General features: G+C 42.0%; 2 protein-coding genes across 13 annotated transcripts in view; both read right to left on the reverse strand.

Moving 5' to 3' along the window:
- Positions 1-8,303, reverse strand: part of FNIP1 (folliculin interacting protein 1) — a 65,177-nt gene extending 56,874 nt beyond the window's left edge. For both annotated transcript variants that reach the window (XM_069028721.1, XM_069028719.1), the window contains exon 1: positions 8,122-8,303. In XM_069028721.1, the coding sequence (XP_068884822.1) occupies positions 8,122-8,210 (89 nt within the window). In that variant the 5' untranslated portion in view covers positions 8,211-8,303. The remainder of the gene's footprint in view (positions 1-8,121) is intronic.
- Positions 8,304-11,252: 2,949 nt separating this feature from the next.
- MEIKIN (meiotic kinetochore factor) lies at positions 11,253-22,515 on the reverse strand. 11 transcript variants are annotated; one of them, XM_069029082.1, is made up of 14 exons: positions 22,251-22,515; positions 20,638-20,725; positions 20,340-20,418; positions 19,271-19,331; positions 18,474-18,614; positions 17,917-18,036; positions 17,622-17,661; positions 16,357-16,418; positions 15,493-15,587; positions 14,995-15,168; positions 14,585-14,665; positions 13,932-14,087; positions 13,521-13,644; positions 11,253-12,304 (listed from the first exon to the last, which is right to left on the reverse strand). In XM_069029082.1, the coding sequence occupies exons 1-14, from the start codon at positions 22,498-22,500 to the stop codon at positions 12,258-12,260; spliced, it is 1,518 nt and encodes a 505-aa protein (XP_068885183.1). In that variant the 5' UTR covers positions 22,501-22,515; the 3' UTR covers positions 11,253-12,257. The 11 variants fall into 11 exon arrangements, with proteins under 11 accessions (XP_068885183.1, XP_068885181.1, XP_068885180.1 ...); XM_069029080.1 differs by having other exon boundaries at positions 18,474-18,590; positions 22,182-22,515; XM_069029079.1 differs by having other exon boundaries at positions 17,917-18,033; positions 22,182-22,515.
- Positions 22,516-22,617: the final 102 nt, after the last annotated feature.

Here is a 22,617-nt window from a genome sequence, read left to right on the forward strand (position 1 = left end):
ATGACTACTGAGGATGTTGCGATCCTGGAGAAACAGAGCAGGACCAGCAGTGATGGATCATTCCCATGCCTGAAGCTCACTGCTGTCAGCAGGGGCTGTTGCAGGCCCACACTTGGGTACAGCTAACCCTGTTCACATGGGCAGGGGGTACCTACAGCCAGGATTGTTGTTACTGACACTGGCAGCACTGCAGAGTCCTCCACCTGTACAAAATGGGTTCTTTCAAGGCCAGAGTTTCAAAGACAGATAATATACAAGAGCTGGAAGATATCCAGATTATCAACCCAAAAGCATCAGACAAGACTGCTAAATATAAAAAGTTTTTACATACAGCCAAACTGTTTACGTCCAAAGGTTTAATTGCTTGATAAGAGCTATGAAATTAGAAAAGACAAAAAACTTTATTACAAGCACATTTTACTTGCAGATGCACCTCACATACATGCACTGTTAATATTCTAGATGTAGTTCATGGAGTATTTTGTGCCGCAATTCACATGTTTGAACAAGTTTCTCTGCAGCATATTGTGTTCTGAATTATAGTATCTTCAGAAGCTATCAGTTTCAGAGAAGAAAAAGATTGTTTACGCAAATGTGCAGAGTTAAGTAAAAGCTTCAGTTGAGCACTAAGCAACATTGTTAACCATGCATTGTTGTAAAAATAAATAAATCCTTTCCAATACAAAGACTACATAATAACCACTCACCTGTCTACGAAGGAGAACATATTTGGGCAGCTACTGTTAGAAATTAGTGACTGAATGTAGTGTTTATGGTCACATTCCTTAGGCACAACAGAATCACATGTATTTTGCTCAAATATATTTCCCATATATTAGTATTTCCTGTATATGAATTCTGCTACTACTCACTGTAAGGTGGAACAGAACAGCCGGTGCACTAGCAAACCAATACTGATTACTAAAACTGTTTCCTGTTTTTAATGGGCATAACTTTTCTCCTCCAGCAGATATTTTACACATTAAGGTTCTCTATCTAACACCACAAACGCAAAATTTTTCAAGTCCTCAGAGACAAACTCTGCTCTTGGCTGATTCTGGAAGCCCAGCACAACCACACTGTGGATTCGCTGCTGCAACTGAGCTCTGCATTTTTCCTAACGTTACTCACAAACATGTGATCCTGCAGACATTCAGCTCCAGATGTAGCACTGGGAGGCAACACAACCGCTGAGCATGAAACCGCCACGTGCTTTACTTTCCACTCATAAAACACACTGCTAAAGTGGTCACCTACAGCATTCAGCCAAAATTACAACACAAGTTTCAGGCTCCAAGTCACACTGGACCAGTTTATTCCAGAACAGAAGCCTGGATTCATCCAAGCTGTCACCATGAGCATATGCTAACTCGAAGCACACACAGAGCAAGGGATAAAGCCCTTTGAAAACACAAGGACAATCTATCAATCAACCAGAGGAGCTGATCATCCCAAGTCAGCAAGGTTTGTAACATAAGACATGTAAACACACCCTCAGTCACCTGAAAACGAGTGGTGGAATTGTTTCAGAAAAGGAGAAGACCTCACAGTGCACAATCAGGTACATACACCCCATGCTCTTGATACATCCTCATGCCTCATAATTTTACCTGCAGTAGGAAACGGAAGAAACAGAACCCAAGAGTTTGTAGAAACACCTCCTTACAACACTTGCCAGTGTAACCCAAGTGTAAAGAAGCATTTCCACTTGAGTATATCTATACATACATGATTCACTCACTCCAACCTCTCCTCAAAAAGATTTCTAAGTTAGAGGAAGGAGTTGAAATGCAGGGAGGAAAACCAAGAAAGTGACTGTTCCAAGGGCTGCTTGGTGAGGCAGGAGACTGCAGCTATCCCCAGACAACCCAGGCCATCCCACAGGGAAGAAGTGATGCCGCAGGCTGGGAGGAAGCAGAGTGTGCTCTGACAGAGCTGACCTCATGATGGCCAGGATGTGCAGGGCAGCCCCGTGATGCCAAATTCTCAAGTCACCACGAGCTTCCAGCCACCACAAGACATGCCAGCAGGAAAGGCAATAAGGGTGACCTTTCACCTGTTAGCTCATTTTGTAATGAGCTTTACCTCCTTCTAAAAAACTAGAGAAAAAATGAGCAGAGGGTTTTTTCACTTGCTGTTCATGTTCCCTGTTCCACAGGTGATGGGAAGAAGCCAAGGTGAAGCAAGGGCTAGGCAGAGTTCCCACCAGGGCAGGGAAAAACTTTCCAAGGCACAAAGCCAGGCAGACACAAGCACCCCAACAGTTTTCAAATTATTTCATCAGTCTCTGCACTCACATGCACCTAGCATGCTGGGAATATCAATCCAAGTTAATTCCTTCAGATCTGGTGATAATATGAGTAAATAATCACTGGATGGACTGCCAACCCTCTGATTATCAACTCCTTCAGTCACTGTACAGACCCAGCTTGCAGCTTTATTCAAAGCTAGCACCTAATTTTCAAGGACATGCTGGGTGTTTTAGGAGCACCACATTCCTACCTGGAGAAGCACTTGGGAGACCTAGAGAATGGTGGCAAGGAGGGCTTGGAGGGTGGCCCTTTCAGAAGAAATTATCAAAACTATCTCCAAACTCCAGAGGTGCTTAGTGGAATCTTGTAGCTTGTATGTCTCTGTTTCCAAGATGAAAATTGACTTTAAGCATTGGAAGGTACATAAAAACTTACATGACAGGAAATGCAAAACAGATTTTGGCAAAAAGAAGTACTTTAGAAAACAGCGATATATTTCAAAACACAAGCCAAAGTCATCATAGCATAGAGAAAACTGTGCATAAATCAAAGTGAAGTATTTATTAAAAGTTGATACACTCAAGCTAATGAAAGCACCAAATAGCCAAAACCATACTCTTCCAGACATTACAGAAGAGATGGATTTTTACAAAAAAGCAAAACTTAAAAGGACATTAAAAGGCAGAAATGAGCTTAATAAAAGCACAGTAACATTTTAGATGTTTAAGAATTTGAATAGTCTTAAAAATTATGGCACAAAAGCTTTTTAAACTCATCAGATAAGTGAAAAAGATAAAAGCTGGAGCTATTACAAAATAGGGTCCAGCTAATGCTCTTTTGGAAGATAGATTTTGAAGTGGTGAAATTCCAGGAGTTTTACAAATATTGACAAATAGCCTTGCAGAATGCCAGAAATGAACAAACATAAAACATGCTGCTTCATTAATAACAGGTTTTGGTCAGGCTGGCCTGATGCACTGCTGAGGAACAGCTTTAAAAAGCCTTATGCAGAGCTATTAGGATCAGGAATTTGCTGGCTGCATTGCTCCCAAGAACTGACACAGTTTGGCAAGAGATCTGCTTCCCTGGGCTCAGCCAAGCTGTACAGAAAGCTACCTGCTCCTGAGAATAAAGTTCTGTGGGTAAAACTTTTGACTGAAAATACCAGTATAAAAACAACTTTTGTGTTCCTCCTTCACCTTACTCCAGCCTCCACTTTAAAAAACTGTAGTAGTCCCTGGCTACACATTAATAAATGTCTCTGAGTCTCTTTGCACTTTATTTCAAGAAATTAGCCTCTGGTTCAAGAAGCAATTATGCCTTTGTAAGAAAGCATGTAGCATTTTTACTGTGCAAGAACAATAGCTCTGCAGAGGAACTGGCTCGTGAAGCATCTTTGTATCAAGCTACCCATTTCCAACTCTCAGTTTATTGCAATTCCCTTGATGAATGCCGCTGCCAAAAATGATGTGAAAGGAAACATCTCAGGATACCATTTAAACTCACTGCCACAGAGAACAGAAAGAGTCTGGGCTGACGGGGAATGCTTGCCTAGACAGATTTCAGGAAATACTACTCTGCAGTCAGCCTGAGGCCTTTCCTATCTCAGGAACCTGGCAAACTATCCTCTCAATAAAGGAGCAGCACATATTACTAGAAGACCCCAAGAAAGCACATTTCCAGGATGACAAAAAATGGCTTTCTCCATAATAAAGAACATTTAAAATTACTTATTCCTGAATCTCCCAGCTTGCAAAACAGCACTCATTCTCAAAAATACGTAAATAACCAAAGCAAAGCCCTAAAGGAAGAATGTGCCCAAAGATACCCACCACCGCTGGTAAAACTTGAAACTGGAAGGGGTTCTGTCAAGCTTGAACAATCACCACACAGCAGTACCTCTACAACAGCTGCTTTAACAAAAGCAAAACAGAGTTTGCAAACATCAGTGGAATGCCCCTCAGAGTGAGATGGTTCTTTAGAGCTCCCTAGATTAAAATTTAAAAAAAGACACTGAAGCTTTTATTGAGCTGTAGTGTAAAAAGAACTTCTGATTAATAATCCCTCTATCCTCCAACGAGGCAGGCAGGATGTCTAGAGACAGAAGGGAACGAGTATTTGAACTTTATACATAAGATGGAAAAAATCCCCACTGAGTTTCCCTCCTACATACAGCCCCAAAATGTGCAAGTCCCATAGTGCAGTGTTACAAGATCATCCCTCTCCCCCTGCCACATACTAATAGCGCTCCAAGTCCAGTCAGGATCCCAACACACATACTCTCCTGCAGAAACTCTGCTGCAGTCCTTGCAGCTGTATTTACCATTGGAAATACTGCACTACACACATCTTGACAAGGATATAAAGCCTCAGCCCTCTTGGTAATTTACTGAGCTTTGGGCTAAATCTACTGAGCCCATTTTGAAGAACAAAAAGCTGGTTGAGTTTTCAGTGACCTACCAGCTCCCTTTTCTCCAGAGGGCTGAAGTGGATCCCTGGAGAGCCAGGAAAGACAGAGCAGCTGAATATCACTATCTGTGACAGTCAGTAATATAAACGTGCAGTGGAATGTTTTGTGTGCCCGTATAATATACAGCAGAAATGCACCGCTGCTTCTGCTTAATTTAAGGAAGTTTTTGTAAGATTATTTCCATTTTACTGGAACAGGGTTCATTTATTTACTATTTTAAAGTGTATTTCCATTTCAGACACATACAGCTTACAGCTCATGTGAATACCTTTACGTATTTTTACAGCAGGAATACTTTGATTCTATAATTCTAGAAAACTGCTTACCTGAAATTTTATTTTCCTAATAACTGTAACAGCCTGAGCCGGGGCTGAGCTCTCCTGTCACTAGCAGCAGCCTGTGCCAGATGCTACAATATGGCCAAGAGATTCTATTTATAGTAATAGTAACCCTCAGGGAAAATCTACTCACGTGAGTATTATTTGCAGTAGACAGCAGGTATTCCACATCTTGGAATTTAAGGGCTTGACTCTTCCCTCCTAGAATACTCGCAGGTGTTTCTGTGTTTCTTGTCAACAGATTTTACCACTAAAATTTGAATATTCTTGCTCACCATGTGAATGTCAAGCTGTACCAAGAGATTTCAGTCTAAGGGCCAAGTCTGCCAATTGCCCTGCATTAAATGGAAGAGCTAAAAAACTAACAAGTAGTGGATCTGCTGTGATTTCCTAAAGTTTCTTCTGTAAAATAAACTGCATATATATATATTAAAAAAATATATAAATGGCAAACTGGCACCTCAGCAAATATTTTACAGTTGCTAACTTACTGGTCCCATTTTAGTGTTGCTAACTTACTGGTCCCAATACTAAACCTGTTAACTTCTCCAGCACCTAGTCCTGAAGGGTTTTACACAGTCTGGCTAGACCTAGGCTCACAAAATTTCACATACTCCCAGCACAGAAAGAGATTCTTGGCAGGAAACAAAAAAAAAAAAAAAACAAAAAAAAACAAACAAACAAAAAAAAAAAAAACCTACCATAAACAAATCAACAACTAAACAAAATGCTTCTCCTGAAAAGTAGTTTTATTTCTGAAACAGTGTAAGGTCAGATAAGTAGAACTGATGAATTTTCACAATAAGCCTCATAAAAATGCAAAATATATTCATAGTAAAAAAAAAGAGTGGCAAAATCATCCTTGAATGTTCTGCTATACTAATGTCATTGCCGGAATAGTTGGGTTTTTCTCTCCAAGTGCATATTTTTCACAAAATATAGTAACAGAATTTATGCATTTTTATGGTTGTTCTACACAGTCTCCTCAATAAGAGACCAAATCTTTCAAAGTGAAGACAGACAGAAATAACAGCGCTCAGAATATTTGGGAAATGTTCTGTTATTTAGGCTGTAAACAGATACAATTTATCAATCCATAAAACATCACCTTGCACCAATAGAATTGATGAGGCTGTTGCATTCAGGTTCACTGGAACCAGCAACAGCCTAAACTCTAAAGTGCATGTTTCCAGCATCCAAAGACTCAGCTGTCCTAAATAAGAGTCTCTATTTTGTATATTATCTGAAAGTTTCACCAGGAATTGATAATCCCCACTAGTTGTGATTTTAGCTACAAACTTAGCCCCATTTGGAAAATGAAAGCAGCTGTTAGGCAATATGCCTAGAAAGCATCTGTATTAGTCTTCAAAAATACTACTTGGTTCTTCTAAGTCAGAGCTGGATCTCCCATCCTTCCCAGAGCCTCATCAGCCTCTCCCTGCAAATGATACCTGTGGGTCCACCAAAAAAAAAACCCCAACTGCAAATTCACCAGTTACCAGTTGACAGTTCACATCACAAAACAAAACAGCACTATAAATTTCAGACCCAGTTTGGCACAGAATGATACAGGTGACGAGGGAAGCACAGACCTTGCCAAGTACTCACTCACTCTCCTCCTTTCAACACGGGTGTGATCCCCACATTTATGTCCCAGGTCTGCACTGCAGCTGTTGCATGAAGCACCAGTCTCTAGACAAACCCATCATGAAGGCAAGGCAAAAGGCACAACAATTATACAGAGCAGTCCTAGTACTCCTTCTCTTCCCCACCAAGGCCTCTGGTCCAGTATTAAGATGATTTGGAAAATAAGATGACATCAACATCATTAAAACATTTTGTTTCTTAGAGAAGATCATTAAAAAAAGGATTCACCTCCACAGTGAATATCAAGAGGTGTGCAAGCAGCTCTGATCAGTGTCTTCAAAAGTTGTGTGAGCTCCAGGTAATGTCCAGGAGCATGTCTTGACTCTTGAAGGACTCATATAGTCCCATCAATATTTTCTGAAAACCCTTGTGCTTAGGTAACTGCAGATATTCTATTATCCATCTAAACTGCTAAATACTGCAGTTAAAAGGGGTATCCCACCACAGCAAATGAATCCCATCAGTCAGAGATCTCCCGTTAAAGAGCAGCCCAAGGGCTGATCATTTGTAGGCAGTAAATTTCAAGGCAGCGGGTGGGAGGAGAGCGTCACCACACAGAAGTGCTTCAAGAAGCGCGTAACTCTTTCTAATGAAGCAGATTGTATTTGCATCCAGGTGGCAAACTGCACTTTAAAAGGATATTGCACGTTCTCTCTTTGCCAGGACGCAGACACGGCATCGCTTTCGAGCGTGACCATTATTCACGCGTGCAACAGCACAGAAACTACCTGTTTCCAGGCACACCAGCCCGCGGAGGCGCCGGGCGAGCCCCAGGCCCCGCAGAGCACCCGAACGCAGCCTCTCCCTGCCCTGGCCCCCACAAGCACCGGCCCGGGCCGTGCGAGCCCACCCGGCCCCTCGGGCTGCCCTGCTTGCCCTCCTGAGCTTGACCCCGCTCGGCCGATCCGGTGCTACTGAGGTCAGAGCATAACGAATTTCACGAAAAGCCCGACTCCTCTCTTGGCCAAAACTTCACGTTTTCCCCCCGTTCCTGAGGCTGCTCCCTGGGGACCTGCCCGCCTGTCGCCGTCCCCCGGCCATCCCCGGAGGGACCCGCGGGGACTGGGGCCCCACACACGCCGGGGAAGGGGAGGCAGCCGCGGGCTGGGGGCGAGGCACGGCCCGGCGTTGGGAGCGGCGGCCCCGGCAGCGGAGGCAGCCGAGCGGAGGCACCGCGGCGGCCCCGACGTGGCGGTCCCGGGGGACTCCCGCCCCGCGCCCGCCGGAGGGGCCCGGCCGGGGCGGCCCCGGCGCTCCCCCGGAGGGCGAGGGACGGATCCCCCGGGGCTGGGGGGAGCGGGGCACGTCACCGAGCAGCTGCCGAAGTCTGCCAGCCCCCGCGTCCTCCGGGCAGCGGAGGGAGCTCGGCGCAGAAGTTTGGGGCAGGGGAGGAGCGCGGCCCCGTCCCGGTTACCTGAAGACACAGTCGTCGCGAGCGTCCCTGGTCGGGGAGATCAGCCCGTGCTTCTTGTTGAAGAGCTTCTGGAAGAGGGTGGGCGGCATCTTGGGGTGCCGCCGCTGCCCCCGCCGCCGAAGCGCTGGGCTCCGCGCAGCGCCGTCCCCTCGCCACGGCTAGATCCGCCCGCCCCGCTCCATTCGGTGTCACAGTCATATGACAGAAATTAGTCACCCGGCACTGCCAGGAGGGGAGGAGGGAGCGAGGGGAGGGACGGAGGGAGCGGGGGCCGGGCGGTGGGCGGGGCGGGCCCAGCGGGGCGGCCCCACGTGGAGAGCGGAGCCCCGCAGACGCCGCGGGGAGGTGGGGGTTCTCCTCTTTCACCCGCCTCGGCGGCTCCTGCGGCCGCAGCGTGTGCGGAAAAAGCTCCTGCTCCCGGCGGAGCTCGGCCGAAGAATTCCCTGGGGGGCGGCGATAATGCGCCGCTGTTGTGTTTTCCTTCTTCGGACGGAAGTTAAAGGCAGGAGCCCCAGGAAGGCGAGAGGAGGTCACGATCGAGGCATCAGATCCATCTCGCGGCTGTACTCAGCGCCTTCGGGACTATGCGTGCAGGGGTACAGCAGAGAAAAGTAACGTCTTTTACCCCAAACCTCGAAAATCCAGCTCCTGCCCAATCTCCTGCCAGGTACACGAAGCGATTCTAGCACAGCTGTAGCAGAATGGCTCAGCTCAGATGCACTCGATTCAAAACCTACGGGGAAGGTGGAACATGTGTAGTTGATGGCAGAGGAAGCCATCATTACAGGTAAAACATCCATCCACAAGATTATCTAGGACATAAAGCCCAGCAACTGACTCCAAAACAAATTATAAGAAAAAAAAAAGAAAAAAAAAAGTGTGATAGGTTTTGTAAAATGAAAAGGATCTGTGCCTTTTTGCAAAACTATTAGTAATATTTTAGTGAAATAAAAACCCTGGTAAGAGCTAGCAGTCTCCTTCAATGTCTCACTGTTGAGATACAACACTGCTAGGAAGTTTAATTAAGGACTGACAAAACTGACTCATCTGCTTTCCCTGGAAAATGGAATTAAGCTAAAACAACGGATAATGTAAAATTAAATTAAGCAGATTGTTTTTAAGGCATAATTTAACACATGTGTAACGTATCTACACAATGATTCTTCACAATCACCCCTCTGTAGGAACTTTGTTTTCCATCTACTAGAAGCTGTAGATAATTCTAACACAAACCAGGAATTAATCTTTAGACTCATCTTTTTCCCCTTGTTCTGTACAGAAGACACCCATGCCTGCTACAGATTTATACATGACCAATTTTTTACATCCTTTCACCATGTGAAAGCCTCCTGGCTTCAAGAGGAGCACGTAAATAGACTCAAATACAAAAAGTCCTCAGGGAACACAACAAAATGATAGAATTTTGGCCAGGACATGTAACTCAGCTTTCAGTAGTTTCACAACTTAGAGCAATGAAGATTTAGCTAAGCTCAAATGCAGTACAATTCAAGCTGATGGAATCCCTTTAAATATAAGTGAACTTATGTGTCCATTCAGCATATTTTGATTTGGACCCCAGCCATCTCTCTTCTGTGTCTAAAGATTATGAACCAAATCAGAACTATTTGCATGTAAGGCTTTATCCTCCACCGGCCTGTACATATACCCTTGTAGCACTCCAGTACAAGACACATCTCCCACCATCTCTGGGTACTTGAAGTCAAAGTCTCCTAGAAGTACACTTCAGATAACAAAAGTAACTGAACAGTGTTAAAGAAAAACCTCTTACAGATTTATGTATAATAGATTTACTCAACATACATCTGCCATGCACAATTCCTGGTGATACAGGATTATCAGAGTTCCTGCATTGACTGACTTGCTGGAAGCAATTCCATTCAAGCCATTAAAACTTCATCATGTCTGGGCTGTGACAGAGCAGCCCTGGAGAGACTTGACACTGAACAGATTCCTCTCCTGAATCACTGCACAAATAACCTCCTCTGTCCTACCCATTAACTGGCCATGACCCATAACCTTTATCCACAAATATGGAAGAGCCAGTTTCCACTCTGAATGAAATTTTATGTAGTAATTTTTCAGCTGAAAACTGAACTATGGGAAAATGCCTTTCCTTTGAGAACAGCAGAACAGGAGCAGAGATTGTTGCAGCCTCAAAATGAATTTCCTTCCCTGGGGCAAAGAGCTAGCCTGGAAATTAATTACACTTTCTCTAAGAGTCTGACAAAAGATGGTAAGAAGCAGTGCCTTCATAACTGAACGGAAGGGCAAGAGATTGTGATTAATGATATTTCTGTCCTCCTATGCAGCCTCATTACATCAAGAAAAACAAAAGCAAACCCCAGCAATATTCGGGCTGCTACAGCCAATTCCTTAGTTACAGACCACATTTTCCTCTCTTGTACTTTCCAATTAGTTTGCCAGTATTAGTATCTTTGTATAACACTACCAAATGGCCTGGGGCAAAAAAAGCGTTTTTTCCTATGACTTCCAGAATACCTTTACAATAAACACATCTTTATTCCAGACCATCCTTTACTTGAATAATCATCATAAGCACAACTTACTAAATATGTAACTTTCAATTTTGCTTAAAGCTACATCAAGGAGCTCACCTCTGTCTCCTAGGGGCTCTAGATTCTTGCATAATTACTAGTGACTTAGTATTTGTAACAACAAGGATATTGATAATTAAAAGCATACCTGACAGGACTCCAAGGAGTTACTGGCAGAACTCATTCTACTAATGCTTAAAAGAAAAATAGCTTAATGGCATAATTTTTAACCTTGAGCCATACAGAATGTTTATACAATACTTATTCATAGACTAATCCAGCAGTAATTATTTGCACTTCCTTCTACCCCAGCCCAATGGGGAATAGATAAGGGTTTGAACTTTTGCAGGTATTTTCAAATGCAATCAAACTAAAGTTGTGGATTTTGTATGTCTTCTTGTCAGGCTCTTTTTAGAAATACAGAACTATTTTCCAGGGTGATAACACTTGAGAAACAAACTCAAACGTTTGAAAGCCATACTACCATTTTGAAACATTGAAAAACTCCCTTTTTGTGCAGAAAAGTCTGAGTAAAGGACATTGTAGTGAGAACACTGTAGGGGTCCAAATTACTTTAATGTGCAATGAATTCAAGTGGAAAAAAATGTGTTTTCTGAGACATTCAGCACATTAAGAACAACATTTATGAATTAACAATCCACAAGCTGAACTGGAAGCACTGGGAATCTGACTTATGTGGACACAGTGTGAGCAGTAACCTGAAAATCCAGAATGTTAATATCCATTTCTTCAAACAGTTCAGCTAGTAAAAGGGTTTTTCCCAGCATTGTGTTCATGTAAGGCATTTACTTTCCCTAAGTCTGAAGCCACTAGAAGAAACAATGACTGAGAGATGTGATATTACAAAATATTGGAGATGAAACAGGAAGGACTCTGAGATGGCAGTGGCTGGGCAGTGGATATGCCCAGAATGGTGACACAGTGTTGATCATTAAGAACCAATTCACAGTGATGATGGGGTGAAGATGACCTGTATTCATGTTCAGAAATCAGATTACAGCAGAACACACAGTCCTGTACCTCCAAAGTTCTGCAGGCCTAAGCATTCAAGGAGTTTAATGGTGGCATACTATTCTGGGTCCCCAAGAGTACATAAATGCTTTCATAAACACTCCCAGAACACACGGTTACCTTCATAGCCAATGTTAACATTTAAACAGAGGTCATATCTTTAGGTGCTAATGCTACTAGAGAAAACTAGAAATCTTGGCAAAAAGCCAAAGGTAAATCCATTATTGCAATTTGGTCTGCTGTTCTTCAGTCACACTTTTTAAAAATCTAAACAAACTGAAGAATCATCTTTATGGAATCCTTTCAGAATAATGCCCAGAACAGGATCTAGTTGCTGTACAAAATAATTTAATATCACGTATTTGAGTATTTACTAGCTTACTGAAACACATAATACTAAATTTCAAACAACATATACGCAAAAAAAATTACAACTGTTAATTACTAGTTAGGAGTTCTGTTTCGTCACCCTGCCACAGCAGCAAGACGGTAATTTCTTCTGTTAACTCCTGCTGAGAGCCAAAAATCTCATCTCTGTTTACAGTAGATCCAATTTTTGGTACTTGTAATAGTATCTGGGGGGAAAAAAAGTGATAAATAATTATCAATAAAGTGGCACATTCTCACATGTAAGAGAAAGCTCATTGATCTGACCAGCTGTTCAGACGTTCACTAGATATATCCAAGGCTAGCATTTGTCTGGAAGAATCTGATCTTGCAGGTCTCATTTGCCAGTGAGGAGAGGACAATAGTTTTGAGTATATGTACATTCCTCTTGAAAACTAGCATCATCCGGAAGACTCCTTGAGCAGAGAATAAAACATCCATCATAAACCCCCAACCACAGTGGGTCTAATTCCTCAAACCAGGACCCTCTAGAAAAGCAGTAAGAAAATGAAACTTTTGTTCTGACAACACCACTTGTAGATTCCTGATTCAGTTGCCCACCAAGTACAACCTGTGTTCTGTATTACCACAATTTGCCTGGGTATATGACCTACCATCCCAGTTCTTTCATCTGTACAGAAGCATTGGGTGAGTGTCATTAATTAATACATACACACACACTTATAAGCACTTCCCTGCATTCTATATGCTGCATATAACTCAACTGGTAATACAGTAGGAAGACATTTGGACCCAAGATGAAAATTTTTGTGTATTCAGTATTTTTGAAAGCTGCCACACTTATGCAGTCTCTCTGTATTGAATTAAAACAGAACAGATGACACTTCATGAGAAACTTCACAAGAGATGGGAAAGTCTGGGGTTTTTACCTGTTAAGTGATCAGACAGTTTTGTTCACATTTCTCATTTTTGTTTAACAAAAATCTAGGAAGTGAAGAAATGAGCTTTCCTTATGTTAAGGGTTTCAGGAGAAAGAACAGAAACCTTATGAGAAACTGACAGTTTTTAAAGAAAAACATTACTGATAACTTGAACTACTTGGGGGGGGGCTAGTGAACACCAGATCTGAAGTTCAACTCAGGCTTACTCACCCTAGAAATAAAGCACAGAGTAATAATAAGGCCTTAATTATAAAGTAGCCTATGACTATATTAATTCCTATGCTAAAGATCCTTGGGGGAGAAAATGTTAGTGCAGTTTTAATAGAGTATTGTTGCACAAGAATACTATTAAGCCAGAGATTTGAAGTTTTCTGCATCTTTTACTCTTTATAGCCTTGCGATTTTTCCAAATATCCAGGCTTTAAAAAAAAGCCCAACAACCTTTAAACACTCAACTAACCAATTAGCATCTGCACAGTGAACCAAGTCTATACTCCTTCACCTTCAGGCACTCCTTTGGGAAGGCGGAACTCTTTCCAGTTAACTGGAACTTGCTGGAGCTGGGAAGGCCTCTGGCCTGGTGACATTCTAATGATGGAGCAGACTTCTTGTCTGTCGCACAGAGGCTGAAAAGATTAATGACATTTCACTCACACAACTATTCCCACTGAAGAAATGTTCTTTTAGCTTTCTTCTAGGGAAATTAGAGATGACATACAGATTTCAAGACATGTCACTAGAAAACATTTAAGACTACTTGTGTACACTCAACATGCTATTGGAAAGGGTGATAAAAAGCTTCAAAGCTTTAAACATTCTCTTCAGCAGTTTTAATACTGTAAGGATTAAATATACAGTACACTACAAATTAGCATGATAAAACTGGATTGAAGAAGTGCAATAAAATCAGAACCTTTAAAATATTCTTTTCTTCTGGACTTTGAGGAATAATTTCTTTTTCTGAACTCAGAGATGCAGGAACAATTTCTTCTGAATTTACAAATGGACCTGTGGTATTCGGGAACAGGTCTTCCCCAGGTGAGGCTTTGCACACCGGCGACAAGCTCAGCTACAGCTCCATCAAAATACAAAATATACAGAAGTAACTGCCCAGTTAAGTAACAGACAATAATTCAGATTGGCTAACAGTTGTTGGTTCGTGCAAAAGATATTCTACTGCTTAAAAAAAATTATTTAGGGATTCAGCAAGACCCTGATGTTCTCTGTTTATTAGTATGCACTAGCCCAACTGTGCAGAGAAAAGTGGCAGTACTGTACTACCTGTCCTGCCAAAGAATTCAAAGTAGCATTTAAATACCAATTTTTAATCAAAGGGGTTGTGCAAGTAAGGATACTAGTACTGGTTTTGCATTACATTTGTAAAAATATAAACCAAATTCCTAGTTTGGGTTGTTTAAGTTTAATCATTGTCCAGAATTTATCCCAGTTTATTGTGCAATTTGCAGTGTAACATATGTATAGGCAGAAATGGAATGTGCCACAAGGAATGGTTTCTTTGGTTTTAATCATTCAAAAAAAAAAAAAAAGTATCAGATAGACACTCACATCTAGCTCTAAAGGCTGAGCATTACCGGGATTTTTTAGGACTTTATTTTCCTCCATGATTAGCATGGTGGAAGTCATTTGCTAAACAAAAACAGAGAAGAACTCAGTATCAGTTTCAAAGTCTCTGCTGTTTATTACTACTCTTAAGGTATTCTCCTAGTACACAATACTTTAGGAACTCCATTTAGAATTACTACTAGTTCTTCAGTACTGAATTCCTGTCATTCAGGGTTTTTTGGTCTTATGCTCTCCAAAATTAAAACAAAGAATTAGTTTACTGCAGCATGGACATTTCAGATGTGGCACTTCCTGCCACTTCTCCTAATTAATTGTAACTTTCCTCAGGATTCACAACTCCCACTTCCATTCCATGCCAGTGTTAACCAGTGGGGCACAATGGGAATACTCACCACCACAGCATCTGTTGGTTTGGCTGGCAGAACTTCTGCTGTCAACCCCTTTGATCTGGCTGAAGTGTTTCCTGGGGAATCAAGCTGCCTAAAGGATGACAAATCTTCTTCTAAAGGATTAAAACTGGCGGCTTTTTTCTTCATCCTTTTGGCTTTAGCTGTTTGATTATCATGCTAAATAGTGAAACAATTATATTTTGTGTTACAAAGTGAATCCCTATAGCCTGGTAATCACTTTAGAGTCCCTCTGCATAGTCAAGCTCTACACAACCCATTTCAGTACCACTGACAGCCAGTCTGAAAAACAGTGAGCTTGGGGACATCCATGACTATTGTTCTATCGAGAGGGAGAGGCAAGCTACATCTTCACTCTGCCCAGGCTGCAAGCACCCCTTTACAAGGGTAGCAGGAGCTACTATTCCTCTAGGTGGAGTTTTCCACCCACACAAGGAGCAAATAATTTGTTACAACCTTGCTGATTTATTAAGGATCTTTCACCTTGCTTTCCGGTCCTAACGGTGAAGAACAGCGCATACCACTTTTTAGGTCTGGAGTTCTCTCTCTTGCAGCTGTTATTTTACAGAGTTTTTTTCCTGTGACAGATTTCCAACACATTAATTGACTTTGAGACAAAGACAGCTACTCTCCACCCCAAGACTTACAGGATGGTTTTCAAAGAGGAATAATTCCAAAACACAGTTCCACCCTCCAATATAATGCTCTTCTCCCTCTCCCCACCATCAGCACTGCTTTACTCCTCTCCCATTCCTTAAACAAGGCTGCTTATTAATCTTATGTTCACCTGGCTATTTACAGCTGGGTAAATACTGTTGGACTAGAGACCTGTATAATCACAGCAGTCTTTACCAGTGGCAACTTCTGCTGCCATTGCACTCAAAATTGAGCAGGGGGAAATTATGTGGTACCTGGGCCAGACAGAATCATATTGATCACAGACCAGAACTATACTTACATCAGGGACTCAGTGTATTTGTGAGACTTATATGAAATAAGCTCAAGTAAAGAGCATGACACGAACAGTTCTGTTCTGGGTAAGTTAAGTAAAGAAATGTCAATTTTCATTGAGCATCATGGGTGATTAAATGGAAAAATGCAGGGTCTGAGACTTTAGTTGGTTGATTGTTTTTGTTTTCTTCCCCTAACACATTAATTAGAACCAAGTCTTATTTGCTGGGACGATTTTTCAATTTACACTTTCCCTTCTAGACATAACTGAGTTTAGTCTGTGCTGGAAGACAAATGACACAGTAGAAGCCTGGTTTAGATACTGTGCGATCATTTAAGTTTGGGTAGAATATTCTGTTCTCACAGCTAGTACAACTGCTTCAGGTCATATTTTACCTGCCAGCGTAGTTGAAATGCTTAATGCTGAAGAACTGTAATTGCAATTTGATGGTCTCTTTCTAGAAGAGGAGGAAAAAAAAAAAGAACAACTACTCTGAATGAATGTTAACATTGAAAAAAACTATTAATAAGAAAATCCTAGGAAAATATAGGCTGAGTGAAAAGGGATAAAGCTTATTTTAAAAAATATTGTTAAGGAGTTGCTTAATCACCGTTTACAGTTATTTGATAGTTTATCAAGTCATACAGCTTATCCTGAGGACTGTTGCAATTTCAGACCCATAGAAGACTCGCTAAACATTTAGCACTTTGGCATTGTAGGACAGAATATATTTAAGGAGGATGCAGGTGAAATTAGGTTCACAAGAAAAATCCAAAACAACTGTGTAGAGATCTGTAACACTAAGATTGATATGTGTTATGAATGAAAATGTCTGCATGTAAGACTGGAAGGAGAAGCACAAGGGTTAAAAGAAATTATGCTGTTCCTTGTTCCTCAGGTTTCTATGTCAGTGCCTGAAGGCAGCTCTGTGACAAGGCCAAGTATAGAACACCCTTCTCTGTGATAAAACCTCACCACAGACAACCTGTCAGAGAAAACCTGGCGCCCAACAACATAGGGGTGTCAGCACACCACACAGACACACCATTCCACTTCCTGGCAGATGCGCTCCAAGCAAGGAAACACTAACAACAGGCAGTAAGTCACCTGGCCCAAGATTATATTATAAAGTCAGCAGCATTCCAAAGCAAAGGAGCACCCCATGTAAGCTGGTGATTCCTAAAGAACATAAAAGACCTGCCCAAAAACTGATTTTTCTCTGGGCAAGCACAGAATGTCAGACTTAACAAAGACTTGACAACAGGTACCCTTCACACTCTACTGCACAGACAAGCCTGGCCAGACCACCTGAGCACACACCTCTTGCTGTGACTGAATGAAATCTGACAGAATTAATGCAATTGCATAAAAGCAACTTATTTAGGGATTTTGTAAATAAATGTCATCTCCTTCCATAAAATCCTTCATTGAGTTCTCTTACACTGACTTCCCTCTTCCCTGACCAATTTCAAATTCTACCAGTATCAAAGTTAGTGAGGACACAAGTAGCTGAAACTCCACAGAAGTAGTTTGCAGGAGCAGAGGCTTATTTGCACTGGCCTTTCTTTTAAGTATTACTCAAAAGAGAAGAACATTTCTGCTCTTCTGAACATTTAGCCTGAATATTTAGGTCCATCAAAGAGTCTGCTGTAGCGATTACCTTCTAATGCATCGGTCTGGAAAATCCTTTGGTACAGGTTCTAAAAAAAAAAAACCAAAACATGAAAGCTAAACTTTAAATGAAAAAGGTATGCCAGCTTAGACCAGACAATTTTTTAGTGCAAACTAAATTATAAAGCACAACATTAGAAGCAAACACAGACTACTAGCAGGGAGCTGCTCTCCATTGTGCAGACAGACCTTACCTAAAATCATCATTACATATTTTATAAAGGTTCCTCACACCAGACTGAAATTTGTTTATAATATCCTCAAGTATTGTAGAAAATAATTACCTAATATGGCTGAAAGATTTGAGATCTGTGGTATCTTATCTATGGTCACTGCTTTGCTGGAGTCCAGGAGAGTAGAGTTCTTGTACTTGCTAGGGTCCACAGAGTAAAAATTGCATCCTTCTGGACATAAAAAAATTTAAGTGCAGACTTCTTATGCTGAAATTCATCAAGTTATTAAATTTGTGACCAAACTGAAAGCAATCACATTTGCAGGACAGGAACTAAAAAGCAAAATTAAAGCATTGTCTTGGCTCAAACAGCTGCAGAAAAGTTTGGAAGAAATTTGACTGAAAGCACATTTGTGGGCCATTCCCAATAAACAGCTTGTGTCAACAGTGAATACTGTAGGTTTAAAGTAGGATTCAAATTACACCAGGACCTGATTCACAGCAGATTAGAGGACAGATAAACAGATTCCATGTTAAGCACAGGTTTATAGCAAAGATGTAACCTGGTAAGTCACACCAAGGGAGGCAGCTAGTCTTTCTATTGTAGATAGTCTCCTCACATTTTCTACATCAAATAAAAACTTAGAGTAAGTCCCCCAAAAGTCTCACCTGAATCATCATCTCTGAACGTTTCAGGGGATGAATAACTCTTCAGGCTGTTGCTCGTAGTGCTATAATCTACAGCTGAATCTTCATCTAAATACTCTATGAGAAAGGTGGAAACACCTGTGGGAAGAGTAATTTCTGTACCTAGAGAAAGACACAAAAAAGGTGGCTAAAAAAGGTCTACCATCTTGTCATGAGGATTTCCTTATCTGAGTTTCATTCCTGTCATGAGCTAAATATTGTCATGTCAGTATCTTATGAGTCATAATACAGTTAAAGAAGCAAAGAAAGGGCATCCTTTGTTTACTTCCATACACTACCATAAGCTAAGAGAAGACACATTCGCTGCCCAAGGCTCACAAGACTTACCTGAAGAATTTAGCCTCTAGTAGGGTAATTCTTAAATAGGTCACAAGCTTTTAGAAATGCAGGTTTGAGTAAACTGAAGAACTCATGTCCACAATTAGTTCAATGATAAACTCATGTCCACAATTAGTTCAATGATAAAACCAAGGTCATGTGGTTTCCAACAGGCTGGGCTCAAGACTGTCTCAGCAGCTGTAGGTCTGTCTGTGCTGCCTACAACCAATTCATGTGAGCCCAGTCACAGGCTGCAATAAGAGACAGAAGTCCAGCCAGTGGTCTCAAAACCTTCGCTTTCTAATATCACAGTCAGAACCAGAACAACAACAGCACAGAACAAGATCACTACTTTTATAGAAATAAAATTATATCATTAATTTTACATTTAGTTTAATATAAATATATTTAATAATATAGTGTAATGCTATTATACTCACTTGAAGTCACTTCAGCATTTTTCAAGCTTCCTTTGCTTTCAAAGTTTATTATTTTGGATTCCTAAAGTTAAAAGATCAATACAAACAACCTGAGAAAACAGACTGTAGACAAAGAAAGGCATTTAAATATCCTACATCAGCAGACGCTGAGAAAACTCACTGTCTAGTACTTCACCACTTAAGCCTGCTATTCACAGTGTAATTTGTAGCAGGATTTTTCATGCACATTAAAATACCTGCAATCTGACTTACAGCTCTAAAATTCGTGACAAATACCCCATCATTTGATCCTACAATCTTTGCTGGATGAGACTGCCATTGAAGGCATATTGACATCAACTGAACTTAAGCACAACACTGGTGGAGTACCGAACTTCACTGCCTTTTGATTTTTTTTTCAGACACCCAGTCTCACTTTCAGAGTCCTACACCATTTCTGTAAATACAAACATCTGTAATGTGTAGGCAATAGATTCTACAAAACTAGGCATTTTGTAGAAAATGTAAGTAATTGGTAGAGTCTAAAGAAGAGGTAACATTTTAAAGAAAAATAGTTTTATACCAGTATCACCTGAGCTCTTTGTTGCAGCAGATTTCAGTTCAAACACACCTGGTTCACTATTCTCTTGCCACTGCAGTATTAACTGTCCTGTAACACTTCTGCACCATCATCTCCAATCACTTTGTTCCAGTTTTAATAACACAAGAAAGAACAGCAATCTGTCAAAGGTCTGTGCCTGACCTAGAAGTGAGCAATTCTCTGGAATCACACTCTACTGAGATCTCTTCCACAAAACACAATTCCTATAGCCTTGCCTCGTTAAGGATAATTAGTATTGATGTTTTCTCATGCTAACAGCAGCTCCAACAGCTCTTATTCTGGCAAAAGATACAGAAAATGTAATCCAAAATACAGGACCAAGTTCAGCCTGAAAAACATCACAAGGGCGCACACACACACACATAACTCGCAGGAAATTTTACCTGAATAGAAAAAGAATTTAATGTGTCACATTCCTCTGATTTATCCTCCATCACTAGTACATAAAAAGCAAGACAGCATTCTCACCTTCAGTGGTACACTGCTTCCTTCTGGTTCTTCTTCTTTTATCTTGAAGTCTGTTGTTCCTCTGACATTCACTTGATTGCTGCAGTTGAACAGAACCAAGTTCAATCACAGAGCTACACTGTTTTAGACAAAGGCAACAACTCCAAAATGTCTTTACGGGCTGTCAATAAATAATCTGACAAATATCAGTGCACTGATAACTCAAACTCCATTGCTCCAAGAGCCATCTCACAAGGCAAAACAATATCATTTACTAGCAAGTTTTAACAATGGTGTGTTTGAATGAGTTCTAGCTGACCTTTGGTTGCATGAAGAGCTCTCTTCAGTGTATTCAACATTTTCTTTAATTTTTGGTAGGTTTTTCCCACTGAGCTTTTTCTTCAGGCCTAGAGAATAAATATTTAGTTCAGCAATGATAATTTCAATATGAGAATTTAATTATTATTTCTAATGGGGAACCTTTATCTGTTCCCACCTTCCACACCCGTAACACTTTTTGACCCTATTATCACAAACAATGTAAAATCTGAATTTGCTTCTTTCAGCAGTATATCAAGACAAAACAAAAAACAGACTTAAAGAAATACTTCTGGTGTTTTAGAAACTGGTTGATTAAAAGCAAAAAAACCCCACCACCTTGGAAGCAACCTTTACCTTGATTCAATGTAGTTCGAGTATAAATCAGTTTTAAGTTGAGTTTATTAAGAGTATCAAGGATTTCTACATAAACTGGTCCTCACTATATATAATCCCAAATGGCATTAATGACACAATTAATCAGAAAGCAGCAAATTTCAGAGTCATATTTTCTTATCCTAAAACTAATTTTATAAGTTATTTAGCTTTGTGCTTTTCTTTCATTATCCAAGAGCCACAAACAGCCAAACTTTCTAGAGTTACACTTTTATGACCACAAAGGAGTGTCCAGCCCCGCACTAAAAACTGGGTTTGAAACACTGCATTCTCCCAGGGCCACACAAAGCCCTTTGGTTGAAGCTTCCTGGGAATTCAGGACAGGATGATATATGGACAGGATGATATATGGACAGGATGATATATGGACAGGATGATATATGGACAGGACTCATCCTTTTTCCTTCTTTTTTTCAAGGATATGGAAGACCTCCAGGCTGCTGGTTGAACCCAGTCCTGTGCACAGCAGCACTAAATATATACAAGAGCAGGAGCCAGCAGAGCAGGAACAAGGCAAAAACAAATGTTCGCTGTACCCTCTAACAGCAAAGCTTTACTTTAAAATTACCGAGATCAGCCCAGTATCAAGACATCCCACGCTGGTTTTCCCCATCCCATGCTGGTCTTCCCTAAATTCTGTCAGCCTTTGCTTGATTCCCATCCCTTCCCTTGAACTCCATTTTTTTCTTAACAGGTCTCAAATTCTTAGCTTCCTATCTGCTGCACTGCGTTCAACAACAAGGCAGCTCCTTTTGAGTAACGACTTTACGCAATTCTTACAGTATTCTCTCAAAGGTGAGCAAGGCTTTTGTCTTGCCATTTCTAAATGTTCCCTTCCAACTTGATTAAATGGAGGGGAGGCACTTTACAGAAGGAAAAATCCTTCCTATTGCTAACTAGCTGCTAAATAGAAGAAACACTCCTGTTTCCAGTCTGCTTTCTCCAAGCCGTGAGGGACATGGATAACAAGAAACCACTTCCCAACCTCACACAGGACTCGCTACGCTGGGCACAGGTGTGAGGAACAAACCCTTGGGGGGGACACCCAGATCGCTACTAGTAAAATCCTTACCCGGATTACCCTGCCTAGCATCTTTACCCACGAGAACACACCGGACAAAACACAGCGCAGGGTCCTGTTTCCCCTACCCTTTCCCGCCGGTACCGGCCCAGCCTCCTGTACCCCCCGCCCCGCCGCCGCCCGGGAGAGGCGCTTACAAGCGGGCGAGGGCCCGCGAGGGCCCGCGCTCCCGAACAGGCGCCGCCGGCACGTCTGGGAGACACCGGCCCGGCTGCCCGGGAGAGCGGCTGCTCCCGGCAAAGGGGACGCGCGGTGCTTCTTCCGCGGTGCCTTCCCGGCGCAGGGGGCGCGAAGCCCGCGGTTCCGCTCCATGGCGACGCGGGCCGCCGCGGCCACGCCCGCCCGCGGCCCCTCAGGCGGCACCGCCCCCGCGCCCCCAGCGCGCATGCGCGGGGCGGCCGCACGGGGCCCTCCGCAAGGGACCGGCCCCCATCAGGGAGCCTCTGTGGGCAGGGACACCTTCAGGGGACTGGGTGGATTGGGCGGCTCCGTGCCCCGTCCGAC

The sequence above is a fragment of the Aphelocoma coerulescens genome, chromosome 13 (assembly GCF_041296385.1).
Source record: "Aphelocoma coerulescens isolate FSJ_1873_10779 chromosome 13, UR_Acoe_1.0, whole genome shotgun sequence".
NCBI classification, from domain to species: domain Eukaryota; kingdom Metazoa; phylum Chordata; class Aves; order Passeriformes; family Corvidae; genus Aphelocoma; species Aphelocoma coerulescens.